General features: G+C 38.7%; 2 protein-coding genes across 2 annotated transcripts in view; one reads left to right on the forward strand and one right to left on the reverse strand.

The window, feature by feature from the left end:
- Positions 1-1771: 1771 nt before the first annotated feature.
- Positions 1772-3396, forward strand: Fabpl (FABP-like protein). The gene is made up of 3 exons (XM_018027715.2): positions 1772-2368; positions 2812-2916; positions 3271-3396. Exons 1-3 carry the CDS (start codon positions 2123-2125, stop codon positions 3325-3327), a joined length of 408 nt encoding a protein of 135 aa, XP_017883204.1. The 5' UTR covers positions 1772-2122; the 3' UTR covers positions 3328-3396.
- A 2028-nt stretch (positions 3397-5424) lies between these two features.
- The window catches only part of LOC108626818 (serine-rich adhesin for platelets), a 56976-nt gene continuing 44305 nt past the window's right edge, over positions 5425-18095 (reverse strand). Inside the window, exons 9-10 of the mRNA XM_018027711.2 lie at positions 9907-10178; positions 5425-9779 (exon numbers count right to left, since the gene is read on the reverse strand). Of these exons, the coding sequence (XP_017883200.1) occupies positions 6654-9779; positions 9907-10178 (3398 nt within the window). The 3' untranslated portion in view covers positions 5425-6653. The remainder of the gene's footprint in view (positions 9780-9906; positions 10179-18095) is intronic.

Below are 18095 nucleotides of genomic sequence, written 5' to 3' on the forward strand. Positions count from 1 at the left end.
AGATATAACTGAAAAATTATAAACGATACCAATGGATCAGAAATGTTTATCGACGAAATAAAAAGCTGCATCAATAAGTTATCTAATCTGAAATCAACCTTTTCTTATATGTATGCACCTTGCGAAAAGAAATCTAACAAAATTCCAAACAATCTTCATATCCACTCTATGCCACATGTATCTGAAAACAAGTTATGAGAACAGTACTGAATTTTCGTTCTTGAATTTTTTACATTTTAATGCTACGACATTAAGTGAAGTGAGAATATACCATCAGCTAAAAATTGATCTCTCAATTATCGGATTCGATAAAAAATCGTGGATGCGATCTTTTGTTGATAAAAGGAGATAAGTCGAAGTATAGCAAAGTTCAGCGTGACGGAAAATGCGATACAGATAATTACGATTAAGATGATTATGAACGTTCGATGCTGTCATAGTCGTATAACATTTATGATAAGTAATAAAACTACGCACACCCTTGTATGAACATCCGTAATTCAAATGTTTCATACTGAACTATATAAAATATAAATCAAGATAATAATTTATTATGTGTTTCTAAAAGACTGTTGCTTCGAAACTTCTCTCCTCATTTTAATTGACACGCGAGTGTCGCCGATGGGGTACCAGTGCATCGAACGCGGTGGCGACGCGTTTTTACGAGGAGGAACGCGTTAGAATCGGTGCAGCGAGCCAATAAATAACCCAACTATGCTGAATGCGCCTCGGAAACGCAGACTGCATTAAACTACGCACACGCACATGCATGCATTTCGCGCGATTAACCATGCGCGCCCATTTGAATGCATGTACTCGCACACACACGTCTACCAATACTTTGACCCACGCTACGTGTTTTATTAAAATCACAGACGGCGCATATCGCAGGGAACGGGCTGTCGCATCGCGACGCGTCGACCGGAATTAAGTTTGCATGTATGCGTGCCAGGGAGCCCGGCAACAAAACGGTAAACGCTGTTCCTTTTCCGAAACGATTGATTAAATATAACCATCGTCCTTCGTTTGAATTTGATAAAAGAACCAGTCGAAGAAGAAAAGAAATTTTATATACTTGAGGCAAGAGAGAGGTAAATGCCCAATTTCTACTCCCATAAATTCAAAGTAGAAATTGTGAAATTTAATTGAAACAAACTCAGATTAGACAAATTCTTTTGATCCGAAGAATATTTTTTTCATCTATTATGGAATTTAATTGAGAATTTGCACGTAGCAATATTTTTAAATACAAGTGCAGTGTTCTTTGTACTTTAATTCATTTTATAAGATCTGGGGGCTCGAGACTTATTTGTAGAGATAACGCGAAATCGATATTCATCGTTTATCTATGCAAGATCAGCACACCTGAAAATTATGTTTTTTCGTTAATCAAATAACATCAGCGATTTCACGTTCCTAGACCCGTTCCCGTTGTACGCGTTCATAGACCCAGAGAATCGTCAATCACAACCGGTTAGTCCAATTCGCTAATGCGCAACATTAATTGTCTAGTTAAAGTAGTTACTCGAATTAATAGATCCTAGCCATGTTAAACACTACGTAAGTAGTCCTTCGTTCAAAGGTGTTTAGAAGGGAACTGTTCAGATTGTTTTACATTAAAGGGATTGGAACTGACAGTTTGATAATCCAATACAACGAACATGCTTTGAATTATTTAACTTTTCGGAGATAACCGATTCGTCACTTTGCTGATTCATTTTTACAGACAATTTTTATGAACTTTGTACTCGAGGAACGTGACTCCGTAAACATTCGAGTTATTCAGATTCTTTTTTCGATATTTCCTATTTACCGGTTTAATACAATTTTCCATATTTATAATGGAGACGGAGTACCTGAATTTTCCTCCCATTCCACTCGCTATCTGGCGATAGTGTTAGCGAAATGACAACAGAATCGGCGTACGCGATAATCCGTTCGACACTTATCCCAGTCGATCAGAGATTGTGCTTGTGTTGATTCACGTACACGCTGGCATGACGACAAGTAGCCCCTGATGATCTTATAAAAGGAACGTCCGCCGCGGTGACTGGCTACTCGTTGCTAGAGTTCAACCCTGTGCGTACGTTCCTCTGAATCGAACCGTGAGATCACAGTCAAGATGGTGCAGATCGTCGGCAAATACCAATACGTTTCGCACGAGAACTTCGATGAGTTCATGAAGGCCCTCGGACAAGGAGAGCTAGCGTCTGTGTTCCTGCAATCGAAACCCTTGATCGAGGTGCAAAACAACGGCGACCAATGGTCCCTCACCGTCAACTCCGACGGAAGGACCAGCTCCGCGACCTTCAAACTCGGCGAGCCCTACGAAGAGAAGCTACCCTCCTCCCCGGATCGTAAATTCCAGGTTCATACGATTCCTTATTTTTATTAATAAGATAACGTGACTCCGAACTCCGAAATTGTAAAACAGTTAGGAAGTGATCGTCATAATAAAATAATTGACACTCGAGGCTGACGAGTTCTTTTTGGAACTTTGATATTATACTGTTGTACTTTGAATATTATCTAATCTGAACATAAGAAGTTACAAGGATTCGAATCTTTTACTTTTTACGATAAGAATAATGTAGATTAAACAGAATTGTAGAATATATGTTTATCTTATATCGATTGTAATTTCGATAAAAGAAATCTACTTCTGATATTCATTATAGACTTGTGATAGAATATCTGGACGATTGTCTAAGAGACTATTTCAAATTGCAAGTTGACACGATCAAATAGTCCATGTAAAAAATTAAATTAATTGAGACGAATATCTAGAATTTAAATTCTCGTAATTTACAGAGCGTCACGACGAAGGATGGTGACTCTTTCAGAACGGAGACGCAAGTAACCGACAATCTGAAGATCATTCGGGTTTACGAGTTCACCGACACCGAGATGAAAGCTGTGAGCACCTTTACACGTTTCTCTTGAACGTTATCGTTAAACGAATCGTTAAATGCAATTCGATCAAGAAACATTTGGTCTGCAAAATTTTTTATTATTAAATAGAAACGTAACGTTGAATTGGAAATCGGTCAACATCCATCACTAACTAACAAGACAAGCATTTAAATTACCATCAACCAGAGGCTTAGTATTCCACCTTTTGAAATCTTATAAACATGCAATATTCAGAACTCTTGTTAATATCACGTTACAAATTATACAAGATCTATAAAGGAACGATATTAAATATTTAATGGCTACTGTTAGATGTTTAAAACTAATTCTAATGTTATGTCAATTTTTACTTTTCAGCATCTGTCTACCAACAAGGGCGACCTCAAGGCAGTACGTACATACAAGAGGCTGTAAACAAAATTTTTTTAGACTTTTTAACAAATAATATCATTGTTTTATATTAATTAAAAATTGAAAACTTTTTTCACTTCGTATACATTTCTTTACCTCCCATCGTAGTTTAACAATTCTAAAGATGCTACGAATTATTCGGAAGATGTTCAATGAAAATGAAATGAATAGGTATTTAGTATGTAGACTTCAGCTCAACTTTCATATAATCGAAAAGTGCGCTTTACTTTGTAATACTATAACGAGTGTACAAGGAAAATGTTTCCTCTGGAAAAATTTCACGATTATTGCTGCATTATTATATTCTGTTTAAAACGATACAGATTATCCTCGCGCTATTGATTCAGCAAAAACTCTGAAGAACGACGAATTCTTATACGTACGTGTATTACAAAAAGAATCTCTAAGTACCTGCTTATAGACAAGAGATAGACAGGAATAAAAGAGGAACAAGAATAGAAAGAAATTAGTTTCTCTTATGTAGCAACATTTTTTTGGCAGTTAAGAACTTCGTGTTATTCTGTTATAAACTTTTCAAAATTTTCATCGCTTCATTTTATTGGTTTAACGATAGTAAAACTTGAATTACGTGTGTTTAGTATGTAATTAGTCAAATTCTTAAAACGAAATGTTCTTAACAAATATATCATGATCAATCTAAATACCGAACCGCAAATAATAATAGAAAAAGAAAGAAACAATTATTATTTACGAAAATTAATTTGTCTTCTCTCGTACTCGGTAGTTTCGGATTGAATGACTTCTGCGCTAAAAATCTTTAAGCGATTTCGAATCAAAATTAATTACTTTTACTAATCTGAATCTAGCGAGTAGAGCTTTGAAGAAACGAGGCAAGTGTCTCTCTTCAAATAATGATTATTGTATCGGTTTCAATTTTTTTTTTTCTCTACGAGAACTCCAACTTCTCTTTTCGTTGTTCACGCGTGTCTCTTTCCACAGTATGTAATCGATAGTCATCATTTTGCTCGCGTGTTATTTTACGTATATAAATCCTCCCATCGTATTCTATATCTGTTCGAATTTATTTAATATAATAATGTATCACATTAACTCATAAAAGTGCTGTACATACATGGATAGAGAATACATAAGAATGACATTAATTAATGACGAGGCATTATAATATTCTCTCGCAGTATACTCAACTTCGGAATAGGAACAAACAAAAAAGAAATAAATATATGGTACCTGTGTTGTTCGCGTTTCGTGTTCTCTCACGTGTGTAATGCGTCCGTATGTATTTGTATACGTACGCGTGTGTTCTGTGTATGCGTGTTCGGATATATGAATATTTTAAGTGTGTAAGTTCTATCTTCATAAAAAGTACGACGATAAATCATTCATTATCAAGTATAATGCACATATAAAATTAAAAAATATAAAAAGACTGTCCAGCTTCGTGTTCGTTTTTTTCTTTACGATTAAGATTATGTTTAAGAAACCGACTCGCACGGCCGAGGCGTGTCACAACTAAACGCTTCTTCCTCTTTCGGATCCCGATTTAATTTCAGTAGATATTTGTTTGATGACTTCTCAGTTGGACCAGCGTATCGAATGTTAAATGTTTTACAGGCCAGTTGCAGCACCACTTACGATAAAACGTATCCGAGGCCGCGTAAGAAACGCGTCCACTTATTTACATATTCAATCGATATTCATATTCTTTGCTCTTTCAATTCCCTTTCGTCCGCCACCATCAATCCACTTCGGTCTTCTTCGCATCTAATTCCTTCTCTTTTAATTTATTATTACATATTTGCGTCCGACGAGACACCACATAACCAGCACGATTCGAAGCAGTCAAAAGCGATAATATTGTTTTATTTTTTCATTTTCATTTTTTAAAGGGTATGTACGTTCTCTCATACACACATACAATCTCTTATTCTCTTTCACTCTGTTTCGTTCACTCAAGCAAACGCACATTCTCTCTATCTCTCTCTCTCTCTCTATTTTTTTTTTCTCTACGAGAACTCCAACTTCTCTTTTCGTTGTTCACGCGTGTCTCTTTCCACAGTATGTAATCGATAGTCATCATTTTGCTCGCGTGTTATTTTACGTATATAAATCCTCCCATCGTATTCTATATCTGTTCGAATTTATTTAATATAATAATGTATCACATTAACTCATAAAAGTGCTGTACATACATGGATAGAGAATACATAAGAATGACATTAATTAATGACGAGGCATTATAATATTCTCTCGCAGTATACTCAACTTCGGAATAGGAACAAACAAAAAAGAAATAAATATATGGTACCTGTGTTGTTCGCGTTTCGTGTTCTCTCACGTGTGTAATGCGTCCGTATGTATTTGTATACGTACGCGTGTGTTCTGTGTATGCGTGTTCGGATATATGAATATTTTAAGTGTGTAAGTTCTATCTTCATAAAAAGTACGACGATAAATCATTCATTATCAAGTATAATGCACATATAAAATTAAAAAATATAAAAAGACTGTCCAGCTTCGTGTTCGTTTTTTTCTTTACGATTAAGATTATGTTTAAGAAACCGACTCGCACGGCCGAGGCGTGTCACAACTAAACGCTTCTTCCTCTTTCGGATCCCGATTTAATTTCAGTAGATATTTGTTTGATGACTTCTCAGTTGGACCAGCGTATCGAATGTTAAATGTTTTACAGGCCAGTTGCAGCACCACTTACGATAAAACGTATCCGAGGCCGCGTAAGAAACGCGTCCACTTATTTACATATTCAATCGATATTCATATTCTTTGCTCTTTCAATTCCCTTTCGTCCGCCACCATCAATCCACTTCGGTCTTCTTCGCATCTAATTCCTTCTCTTTTAATTTATTATTACATATTTGCGTCCGACGAGACACCACATAACCAGCACGATTCGAAGCAGTCAAAAGCGATAATATTGTTTTATTTTTTCATTTTCATTTTTTAAAGGGTATGTACGTTCTCTCATACACACATACAATCTCTTATTCTCTTTCACTCTGTTTCGTTCACTCAAGCAAACGCACATTCTCTCTATCTCTCTCTCTCTCTCTTTCTCTCCGCCAATATAGATAAACAGACTCGTTACTTTATCGGTACACACACACACATATACACATTAATATATTATTATTTTATATTGTACGCTAATTATAGTAAAAACTCCCTCCGATTCGTTATTATATATTCCCTAAAAGACTACTGCTTAGCGGATGTTTCCTCTCCTTTCTCATCGATTAAAAAAAAAGAAAGAACAACAACGTTTATCGGTGCGTGAGATGCGATCGACGTAAATTAAGATCGAACCCGATTTCGTTCGGCTGATTGCCAATTCAATCCGAACTTGCGATCAGCTGGTTATCGTTCGGAGCGACCACCGGTGAGAGATCTTTCTTCGGCACGTCATCGATTATCGCGTTGATTTCGACTTTCTCAGAAACGCCGTTTTGCACGATCTTTGCCTTTTCCGTGGCAGACTTCCCGACCGCCGAGGTCTTCGTAGTCTTCGACGTCGTCGTCGTAGACTTCTTGGTCTGCGACGTCGCCGTGGTCTTCGTCGTCGACGACGCGCGTCTCACCGTGGTGCTCGTAGCTGAACTAGTGCCGGACAAACGGGCCGTGGTCGTTTTGGAAGCGCCAGCGGAGGTTCTCGCCATAGAGATCTGTTTATTCGCGGTTTCTTTTACCTGTTTATCGATTATAGGAGACTTGGCTAACAACCGAGTCTTCGTCGCTGTTCCAGAAGTCGGTGCCGTCTTGGGCCTTGGTGTGGACGTAGTGGAGCTGATGGCCGTTGAACTGGACTTAGTGGTCACGCTCGTAGTTGTTTTCGTAATAGCCGAAGTGGGTCTCGGTTTCGCCATCGTAACCGTCGTCGTTGTTCCGGCGGTTCGCGTGGTCGTAGACATCTTCGAGGTAGTCGACGTTTTGGTAGCCAATGATTTAGTGACAGCAGGTTTGCTCGTAGCCGGTTTGCTCAAAGGTTTGACATCGCCGTTCGCAGTCGGTTTCTTGTCCGACGGTTTCGGAGACGCCACTAACTTTAGTTTAGGGGCGGTGCTAGTGCTCAATCTGGTCGTGCTCGGTTTCGCTGCGGCGGCCAATGTCGTGGTCTTCGACGATTTCGGAGTCAACGGTTTACTGGCCGTTGTGGTCGACACCGTGGACTTCTTCGGAGCATCCAGATCCTTGGGACGTGCCGCAGCAGTCGTGGACGGCTTCTTCGTCGCCGAAGTCGATGTTCGCGTAGCAGCGGCTGTGGTCTTCGAGGGAGACGTCGGATTTGATTTTGACGCAGCTGTTTTCGTAGTTGTGGTTTTTGTTGGTTTCGTCGAAGTCGTTTTCGGTTTCGCTTTGCTCTGCACTACGGCTGCTCCCGCCGCTGCGACTGCTGCGGTTGCTGCCACCGCTGCGGCTACTTCAGTCACTTTGTTTTCTTTAATTTCGGCCTTCTCTTTTGGTTCTTCGACTTCCGGTTCCTTAGCTTCTGGCTTAATTTCTGGTACGTTCACTTCCGGTTCCTTCGTTTCTAATTGTTCAACTTCTTTCGTTTCTGAAGGAAGACTCTCGACTTTTATCTCCTCTTGTATCTTGCATTGTTCCTCGACTACGAAGTTCACGAGTTTTTCTGGTTGCACGTCTTCTTTCACTTCTTCTTGCTTTACATCTTCAACAACGTTGGATGCAAGAATCTCGTCTTCTTTCGGTTGCAACTGTTTTTCTAAGCCTGTGAATTCTTGCATAGAGTCGGACAAGTTCATAGTAAGTTCTTTTATCGATTCCATCGTTTCGAACGGTTTCACGTGTTCCGTCGATTGCTCTGGCTCCTCCATCGCCTCTGCGATTTCCTTCTTACATTCGATCAAATTTGTTTCTTCAGGTGTCTCTGTCGATTCAAGCTTGTCTTCGTGCTCCCTATTGGCAGACGATTCGAAAGGGCAAATGACATCGTCGATGATGTTTCGTTTAATTTCTTGTGGCGATGCCGGCGGCGTCAGTTCTTCAAGGAATTGAGATGGCTTCGCGCAAGCGTTCTCTTCTTCGACAAAGTTCAACAAATTTTCTTGTACTGCTGGTTTCACGCACACCTCATCGATTTCCTTTTCGTCGCGCTCTAAGGTCGCAGCCAAATTTTCTTTAATCGGCTCGAATGCGCTTTCAACTGGTTCATCGGGTGAAATTTCACAGACGCCCGCAGCTTCCATGGGAGATAATAGACAAGCTTCGTTGCTTTCGAGTGTTTGGGAACCGTAGTGTCCAGGCACAAACTCTGGAGCATCTGCGTGCAACGCGAATAGATCGTCCGAGGCGTTCGTAGGGGCTACTACGTCGTCTTCCATCGGTGACGGAACTGGCGACAACGATGAAGGCGTATCGTTTGTGCAAGCTTCTTTCTGGAGATCGCTTTCAGGAAGAACGGCGTCTTCGCTGGCCTCGCCTATAGGTTTCGTCTCGTCTATATCGACGCTGGAAGGCGACAAAGGCTGCTCATTATCGATAGACACAGGCTCCTTTTCAGACTCGAATTCTCCGGAGTAATTCTCGGTCAATGGGGAGTGATCGTATCTCGCAATCTCCTGCTGCTCTTGGGAAGATTCTGATTGTAAGTTCAGTAAATCAACGGTCTTCTCTTCCGACGTTCCGTCCGCGGGCTCGATGAATGTCTCTTCGCTGTCCTCTTGATGCGAGGATAGGTTCACGAGGACCGCGGCTTCTTCAGGGACCTCAGATACTGTCTCCTTAATAACAACATCGCGCGTTGTTTCGGTGGAATCAGTTTGGAAATCTGCACATTTTCTAATGAGATCTTCGTCGTCTTTCTCCGTGCCGTTATTCTCGTCCAGATCGGTGTTGCTTAAATTGTGCACGGCATTCAGATCGACACCCTTGTCGAACGCCGCTTCGAAGTCGCTAGGCGTGAACGACATAGCCATCGGATCTTTGGCGATGTCGTAATCGCGTTCGGAGCTAGAGAACGATTCGTCCACTGTGACACCTGTTCTGTGGAATTCGCTGGCGGTTAAGAAGCTGGCCGTCGATTCATCTCCGAATTCGGCTTTCGTGGATGAAATTTCCGAATCGTCCAAATTACTTTGGGTGACTTTCTGTCGCTCGGACATGAAGTCCGCACAGTCGGCGGTACGTTGCAGATTGTCGCCGTTCTGATATTCCTTCTCGTCGCTTTCGACTTCCCTCGGTCTCTGGCACACCTCTTTCTCGAACTCGCTTTGACTGGGTACTTGAATATCGTCCATTTGCGGGACCTGTTTGAAAGGTGAACCGGAAACGGGGTAGTCCTCGATAAGACTCATTCTTGGCTCGGCGAATTGTGGCGAAACTGGAATAAATTCGGCAGCGTTCGGGTTTAATTGAAAATCCATGTCCTTCAGGTTTTCTTGCTCTTCTAAGCGAGCTCGCTCTTTGTCCTCCGGTACCGATGTTCTCTCCACGGTGCTAATCTGTATGGTGAAATTATTCTATTTTAAATTCTCAAATCAATCAACTTCAGATATCGTCTAATTCATCTTTTATGTTTCTCATTGAAAATTAATGAATTCCTAAAATCAGTTTAAAAATGATACACACCTCTGTGTTAATAAGCTCAAGCGGTTCCTCTTTCGAATCTTCGCATTTAATATCCTCCTGTACACCTTCAGACTGGATTTTCAACTCGTTGTTGTCTTCTTCGATCGGTCGGCCTGAAACTTCGTTCGCTTCCTCGTTTCTCGTCTCCAGGCTCTCGTTGACGGGCGTTGTCGCGTCCTTTTCTTTGTTAGGATAGTAATTCCACTCGTCCTCGGAATCCTCGCTGTCCGCTACATTATCCGCTTCATTAATCAGCGCATGCTGAAGAGGTTCTGCAAACAGTCAATAAGAAATATTTGTTAAACAAGAATACGTTTCTACAATAAGTCTTTTGTATGCACATTATCAATTGGTTTGAGTAATTAAAAAAAAAGGACCAACTTCTGCAGTTCTCGTATGAAAAAATTATTTGAGACTTTTTATTAAAATTTCTGTAAGGCATGTTTAAACAAAAATGATTGGAGTATCTTGGAATTTCGAACCTCGGAGGGGAACGGTCAACGTGATGTCTTACGTAACAGCCCATCCGATTACATGGACGAGGACATCTTTTGCATTTTCATTCTATGCACTCCATTGACGTAAAATTAAGAAGGCAATCATCTAGTTTTTGTAAAGAGTAATAGACATAGCTTACATTTAACAAGATCGGTGTATAGATTAGTTAATAGCATAATTAGCTCGCAGTCTCAAGGTGAAGAGGTGTAAGTGCAACGAAACACGTTTACGAGAAAAAGCTAGAAATTCTGTAAGTCTCATGATTCACACTCAATCGCGTTTATATCCGACTGCAGAATGGATGACCGATAGCCCGGCCCGGTTGCCGCAATACACCTCAAATGCGGCTGACCCGGTGCGTTGACATTTCTCAACGTCTCAGCCACCTTTCAACGCGTTTCTACCAATTTTGGCTCGCGATACTTTCGAACGACCGAACATGTATTTCACGTGAACTCGAACACGGAACGAACCATGCATTCACTTCAGAGTTAAACGATAATACGAGAGATAAAAAAATCGACACACGGCGTTTAAAAGGAAATAATTTCCAGTGAGAAGTAAACGAAACTGAGAAAAGAATTTTAGTGCATAAAGAGTAGATTGCATCTCTATTTAAAATCAGAGGAAGATCGAAATAAAAACGGTTTCACTTCGATTATATCACCCTTGTCCGTAGCACTCGAGTAACAGAATAAAATGAAATCGAATCAATCGACGCGAAGAAACGATTGATTCACCGAATTCGAATTATCATTTCACCTTGCTTGTCATACTTTCTACATCAGCAGAAATATGAATTACTTCGGGTACCGGCAATCGGATTAGTACTCACGAGATCCGGAAGGACGACGAGGAGGACATTCGGCCGCAGGAGCGATCGGCACCGACTAAGAGGAACTACGCCCGCCAAGAGATGCATTATCGATCTAGTCTAGAGCACCCGGAGCACCCCCTTCCTTTCGGCGGCTCTGCCACTACCCACCTGTGCTGTGCCAGACCAGACTAGACTGTACCGTATAGCAACAGTCGCACCTCATCTCCAACAGGAACTCGCCACCGCTCCTGCGATTGGTCCTGGCCCGCGCACACAAGGTGACTCAACCCCCTTGTACACCGTCGTCGGGGAGGAGGAGTTCCGGTTTTAAAGACGAGCAACCGGTGTTCCATCAATTTCAACCCCGTGAACCCCGGTTCGAGGAATCGTATCGCGCGTTGAGGTATTTGCGGGAGACACGTTATGACGACTCTCATTTTTTTATTTCACCTACTTGCCACGTACATATGCACATGGACTATATGACCTAGAATCCCGGTCGCGGCTTCGATCGCACGCTATGATAGTTAATTCATAAATGCAAACCATACTAAATTTCATTATTCAATTATCTCTTTTAAGTATTTTATTTTGTATAAAAATTCGCAGTTTAGTAATGACAAAAATTGAAAACTTGATAGAGAATTACAAACGATTTTAAGGTTCATTACTTTGAAACCGAATAAAAAAGGATATATGCTTAGGTACTGTTGAATAATTCCTTTATTATGTACGTGCTTGAATAAAATGACTTTCTCATTATCCGAATGCAAATATCCCTCTCTATGCGTCGCTTCCACCGCATGCTTCGACTGATTGACTCACCCTTCCTCCTTCTCGAGATGGTTCTCCGTGTTGCCGGAAGAGATTTCGAACCCTCCGTTCCACCCCAGTTTGAATACGAATCGGTTTGAAAGACATGATGACCAGACGGATGTTGTGCATTCATCGTAATTGCAAATATCTCAATAAAGATATGAGAGAATGAAGAAAGACCTCGAAATACGAGTTACAGAATAAATTATCTGATATACATAAATAATTATAGTAACTCTGATTACACGACTGACATAAAAAAAGGAACAGATTCGTTCTAAAATGAACATTCCAACATCCTTCTTTAAATGGCCAATCACAAGGTACGTCTTAATTAACTACTTATAATTAATAACTTAAACAACTTAGCTACTAATGGTGTTCAATGAAATGTTTAACTATAAATAAGTCTATAGTCGCTCTGATCGATTATAAGAGCTTTGAGATAACAAAAAATTACTTTGGATGAATCACGTGTGATATATGGCTAAATAAAAAAACATCTTTTGCTCTCACAGCGATAATAGAACATGCCATGTTGTTTACGAATAATGTTCAGAATGCAATGCAATGAAATCGTTAATGATGGAATGAAAAACGGAATGAAACAGATGTCTGATATTTGATAGAATTTAGGGACATCAAAGGAATCGTTGGGAATTATAGAATAAAGAAACGCAGAGTTCTAATCAGTTTCACAAGGAAAACTCTGTTGTTTTGTCATTCCTTTTTATTGAAAAATATTCAATCAATAGTGTATTTATTCCGAACACAATTTTTACCATGAACTACAAATAATACGTATTTAATATAACTAGCTGTCCTATTATGAAACAATAAATACGTTTTTAATAGAAGTCCGTAACAGTTCGCGTTACGGCTGTAATGGCAAAATATGTTTTGTTTATTCAGCGCATCATCCATGGTTTCTATAAGATCAAGGTAGCATTAAAGGTACACGCTGTACAAGTCTACTGACGACGAAGCGTTTTCAGATTTCCTTTCGAATATAAAATCTATGCAAAAGGATAAAAACGCTGACTAAAGGGTGTTACATGTTAAATATGGAACATTCGATATCCGAAGTACCTCCTTCTATTTTAAAGGTAATGAATTTAAACTTCATTACAATGAAAAAGAAAATTAATGCTAAGGATATCAACACTACAAACGTTAAGAAATCACTGTTATTGTTAAGAGTAACAATAAACCACACGCATTGCTATAAATATTAATTTGCGACTACAATAAGCATATTTCGGTTAACTTAATGATATATATGACTATGTAGCGTTTATAAAAATGTGTTAACTACGTTAGCTATTGCTCGATGCTAAATAAGAAAATACATATAATATACATAGATTACAGATGTATGTACAGTATTACATAGTAATCCATGAATTTGTAGAAAAAGTGGTTTATGCAATCTACACATTACAAAATTCAGGACCTTTCTACTTCCCTCGTATTTACACTATATCGCAAAATGGAAGCAAGTTTTCTTAATATCTGGGATATATGACTTTCGCGTTCAGTTTCTAATCTCGTACAACGGGACTTACAGCGTAATTAAAGTAAAATAGATGTACCATTCGTGGCTACTTCAATAGTTTCCATACCACTTAGTAAAAAAAATGGGTACCAAGAAGTGAAGAGTAGATCACTGAAATCTTGAATATGTTCGAACAAGAATAATAGAAAATATTATAGTATTATTGCAGAAGACCCTTTTGTACCATTTCAGGCGAGAAAAGTTAAAACAAAATGTAGGAAGAAATATAATCATTTTAATAAACACCAGAGTACTTAATATATCGGAATAAATAAGGTACCGACCACAGATGGTACATTTACCCTGATTTCTCGAGAAGACTGGGTAAGAGATTACGAGGGAAACAATTTCGTTTCATGTAAGACGAAGTCTTAGTAGTTGCAGCGATTTCACGTGATCGAAGGTTCTAGAAGCCAGAAAGTGTGGATAGAAACAGGCTTAAGGGATGCCAAAAAAAAAAAAGGGAACCCACGCGGAGAACGTTATCTTAACCCGTTCCTAATTCCAACCTTCCTTTACCACCAACGCGAATCCATTCCAACGATCTCTCGCCGCGTGCACATAACTTGTAAAGAGATCCGTTCTCGCCAAGAGCTTTCCTCTCGAGACGAGAACACTATTTTAACCGAACACTCTTTTTTCCTTCACCCCCGTTACGCTCCTCTCCTGGATTATAGCTCCCAGCTAGCCACACGCTTACATCTCGATTTACTATTGCATTTTAAGTATTATCAGAATTAAGTACAACAAACGAACTGCGTTCAAATACAGACAAAAGTATTTCTGCAGTTAAAAGATCAAGAGATATTTTAAATTTATTGCGATAAGACAGAAATTCTATTTTATTTACTATAAGACTGAGGCATGGATATGAAACGTTCCGGATAAAATAGAAACGAAAGGAGAATAGTAAAGGGAAAATAAGAACGTAACACTAAAGAGGCTTCTCTCGTTCTTAAGATAGAAAATTGTATAAAAACGATCTATGCGTTTGCCAATGCTTGGCAATCTCTTCTAATTCTATCCCTGCATTACATTTGTACTGGTTTAGAAGACAAAAGATACACGGCATGAATCGCATAATGAACGACCAAATTTAAGTGTACATTTTTATCGCTGCGGATTTGATGCATTTATAACGAAACACTGGACGCGTAAAAAATATGCAACAGGCTGAAGGAAATATCAGTCTAGATTTCATATTTTAAATCAGCGTCCCAAAGACATACCTGTAGTCTACTTATCAACACTCGACTTGGATTTCTACAAACATCTTCACCCTTTTTCCAAGAACATACTGTACATTTACAGGGGAATGAGAGAAGTCTTCACGGTTCATTGGAAACGGGGTGAAAAATAGAAGAAAAGATCCAAAGGAAAAAAGAGCATGCCAGAAGATTTCGCCCCGAAAGAGGATCCACTGTTTTTTTACTTCTTTCCCCCCCTTCGTTTTTTTTTATCATTTCGCCCGTACGAAGCGCAGCGTATATCGGTTCAGAATGGTGCATATAGAGAGCTTGAGAGCTAATTTTAAACCGGCGACATCGCACCGCATCGGGGAGGACAGAGACAGGAAGAGCAAAAAGGAACCGAGACCGATGCTATTCGAAGCTTGGTTTCTCTCTACTGCACCTGACATCGGCGTATGAGAAACCAACTTCTAACAAGGATATGTCAGAAACCGTTTCAATTTCCAAATAAAACGTTTCAAGATCTGCGATAATTAGTACATCACGTATACGACTGAAATATAGTATAGACTGCAGATAAGATTACTATAAAATTCTAATACTACATATAAATATGAGATTCGTAAACAACTGAAACAAGTCGTGTGGAAACATGAATTTCATTTCATAAAGATTTCATATGCACCGGTTTCATATATTAATACCGCAGTCAGGTCGTGTGTAAGATTATCACCTGTGTAACCGAGGGACATTATAAAATGCTTACATGTTCGATAACGGAGACTTTACGTAAAGATCGCTATCGGGTTTGTACGGAACAATGAACGTAGCTGGTCGTTTACTACGATTACATTCGCGGTGAGCGTAATAAACGATGACTGAGGGGTTTCCGATTGAAATTGCACCGGTACACCGTTTTCATTCTTACATGCCCACTTCCTCTTGCGTCAAACGCATTACATTAAGAATCGCGACACGGCGAGTTCTGTTCTAGCTTCTGCTCAAACGGACATTCTCGCATTTGCCACTCTAAATTCTCCACATGCGATATAAATTAGGATCTGCATTTGCAATTTTACGATTATGCTGTCTCTGCGATATAACGTATATTCTCTGTTTACTTATCTTTCACTAATTTGCATATCTACATTCTAATCAACGTTGTAAATCTATTGCGAATGAATATTACTTTTTACGAATTGATTTTAACATTACGTGTGCTAGGAAAAAAATAAGACGCAATAGACTAACTGCATTAGTTGTAATTTAATATTTTCAAAATAAACTTCGGCAATTAGCGGTAACTGGTGATCACTCTTAATCATAAGATTTAATTCTCCTCCTAATGATAATGATTCAGAACCAGGTGAAGCAATCTACGTAATCTCAAAGTGAATCTAACAAACATGCTCACGTTGAAATTCATTATCATCAACCTGTTATGCTACGAATGAAAACTTTCCTTCCATTCTAAATCTCCGTATACACAACTACATGAATACAATAGATATACATGTGTATATATGTACACACCTTCTGAGGATACATTAAAATTGTATTACGACGGGAAGTTGAACGTTACGCGGAACTCTGTTATCATCTTGGGATATTAAATGTACGTGTTATATTGGCGCATATGAAATCAGTAATCCTTTTCTTCGAACGCAGAGTCACTGTGGAATATCACGTAGTTCATTAAAATAACTCATCATTTATTTTTACGAATTCCTAGATAATTAAATAATTTATCTCAGATGTATTGGAGATCCATTATTATAAACAAGAGGCAGCGCCTGTTACATGAACAGACTTTACTTACATCAATTTATTTCTAAAAGCAGTACTGAGGATTTGAATATACATTATTATAGCTACGGCTTCTCACAGACAAATCTGTGAGTTCTTGTGATCCATTGTACGTCTAAAATGTACGTGCTAATGTACCATAGTCGTTTATGCAAATGCAAACCGATGTTTCAAATGCAACCTAATATGTAGGTACATACTCTTCCTTATAGCAAGAGTTTTCAGACAGTAGCACTGCGTGTTAAAAATAGACCTGACCTTGTAACTTTTATATGTATGCATCGTGGACGCCTCCGAGAGATGTCAACTTTAATATCGTATCAAATAAAAAGACAGCTATCAATCCGTTCCTACGATATTATTACTTTCACTCTCCATCCGAGCTATTTATAATTAACGTTCATTCAGTGGTCTGATGTTCCTTTTTCATTACTCAATCGATATACTCGTTAATACGTGTTGAATTGCATACAAAATGTCACGTAATTCGTTTACAAATTTTAGTTTCCGAAGTTACTCTGCTACATTTGGGGAATTAATTTATACATATGTAACATGTATACTTGATGTTAAAAACATTTTTATCTCACGGCGTATTTAAATTGCCAGCAACTTTCTCGAGGATCATCCGTGGGTGCGACATCGTTGGAGAGCAAAATTAAATGCGAGGGAAGAAGAGAAGAGCGACACACGCGACGATATCGCCTTGGAAAGTAAGAAGACGGCGAGGGTTTATCTCAAGTACTGGCTCAGTTTCAAATTTCATTCGAGATCGCATGCTGTATCTTTACTCCAAGTGTGGAACTAATTTATTAATAATGGGATCAAGTTCAGCGTCTACGTAAATCAACACGATACGTTTACGGGTCATTGAAATGAAACAAGTCTAACGTAAATGCAAATAGATATCCTGCTTTTAATATAGTGCTTGCAGCCAGAAGCATTAAGTTGTTGTCTATGAAATATAATTACCGTAGGGTATAATATGCCACGGATGTTACTAACTCAGTGCACGTGAAACATGATTTGTTCATATCATTTGGACGAAAATCATGATATTCAATTTTTACTGATTATTTACTATTATTAATCGAATTAAAGACATTTCTTGATACTGTTTCGACAATATTTTAAACTGTTCGACAACAATATATGTTCTCTTGGCAAAAATCTTACAAGGTAAGTTTACCAGCATTACACAGTACTGATGATTTAATGACCCGCGATTGTCACCTTGCCAATTATGCTGTACGTACGTAAATTAGCTGACTAATAGATTAACAACCAGTTAAATAGTTATTTAAATACTTGACGCAATCGGCTGATGAATAGTTTATATTACAATTATTACAAATGGAGAGTGGATACTTAAAAAATATACTTTCCTTTAATTTTCGATGATAAACAGATTCCAACTCTGATTTAAGTAAAAATTTAGTTTTCCTAATTAATAATAATAATAGATTGCGGACTTTTATACGAAATAAAATATTTATGGTAATAGTTT

The sequence above is a fragment of the Ceratina calcarata genome, unplaced genomic scaffold, assembly GCF_001652005.2.
Source record: "Ceratina calcarata isolate Rehan_Ccalc_2016 unplaced genomic scaffold, ASM165200v1 scaffold43, whole genome shotgun sequence".
Classification (NCBI taxonomy): domain Eukaryota; kingdom Metazoa; phylum Arthropoda; class Insecta; order Hymenoptera; family Apidae; genus Ceratina; species Ceratina calcarata.

Bases quoted from the DNA above. Each gene is read 5' to 3' on its own strand.
- Fabpl (XM_018027715.2), top strand. From the start codon at position 2,123: ATGGTGCAGATCGTCGGCAAATACCAATACGTTTCGCACGAGAACTTC. The intron at 2,369-2,811 runs GTTCATACGATT...CGTAATTTACAG, and splicing joins CCCCGGATCGTAAATTCCAG to AGCGTCACGACGAAGGATGG. The intron at 2,917-3,270 runs GTGAGCACCTTT...TTTACTTTTCAG, and splicing joins CCGACACCGAGATGAAAGCT to CATCTGTCTACCAACAAGGG.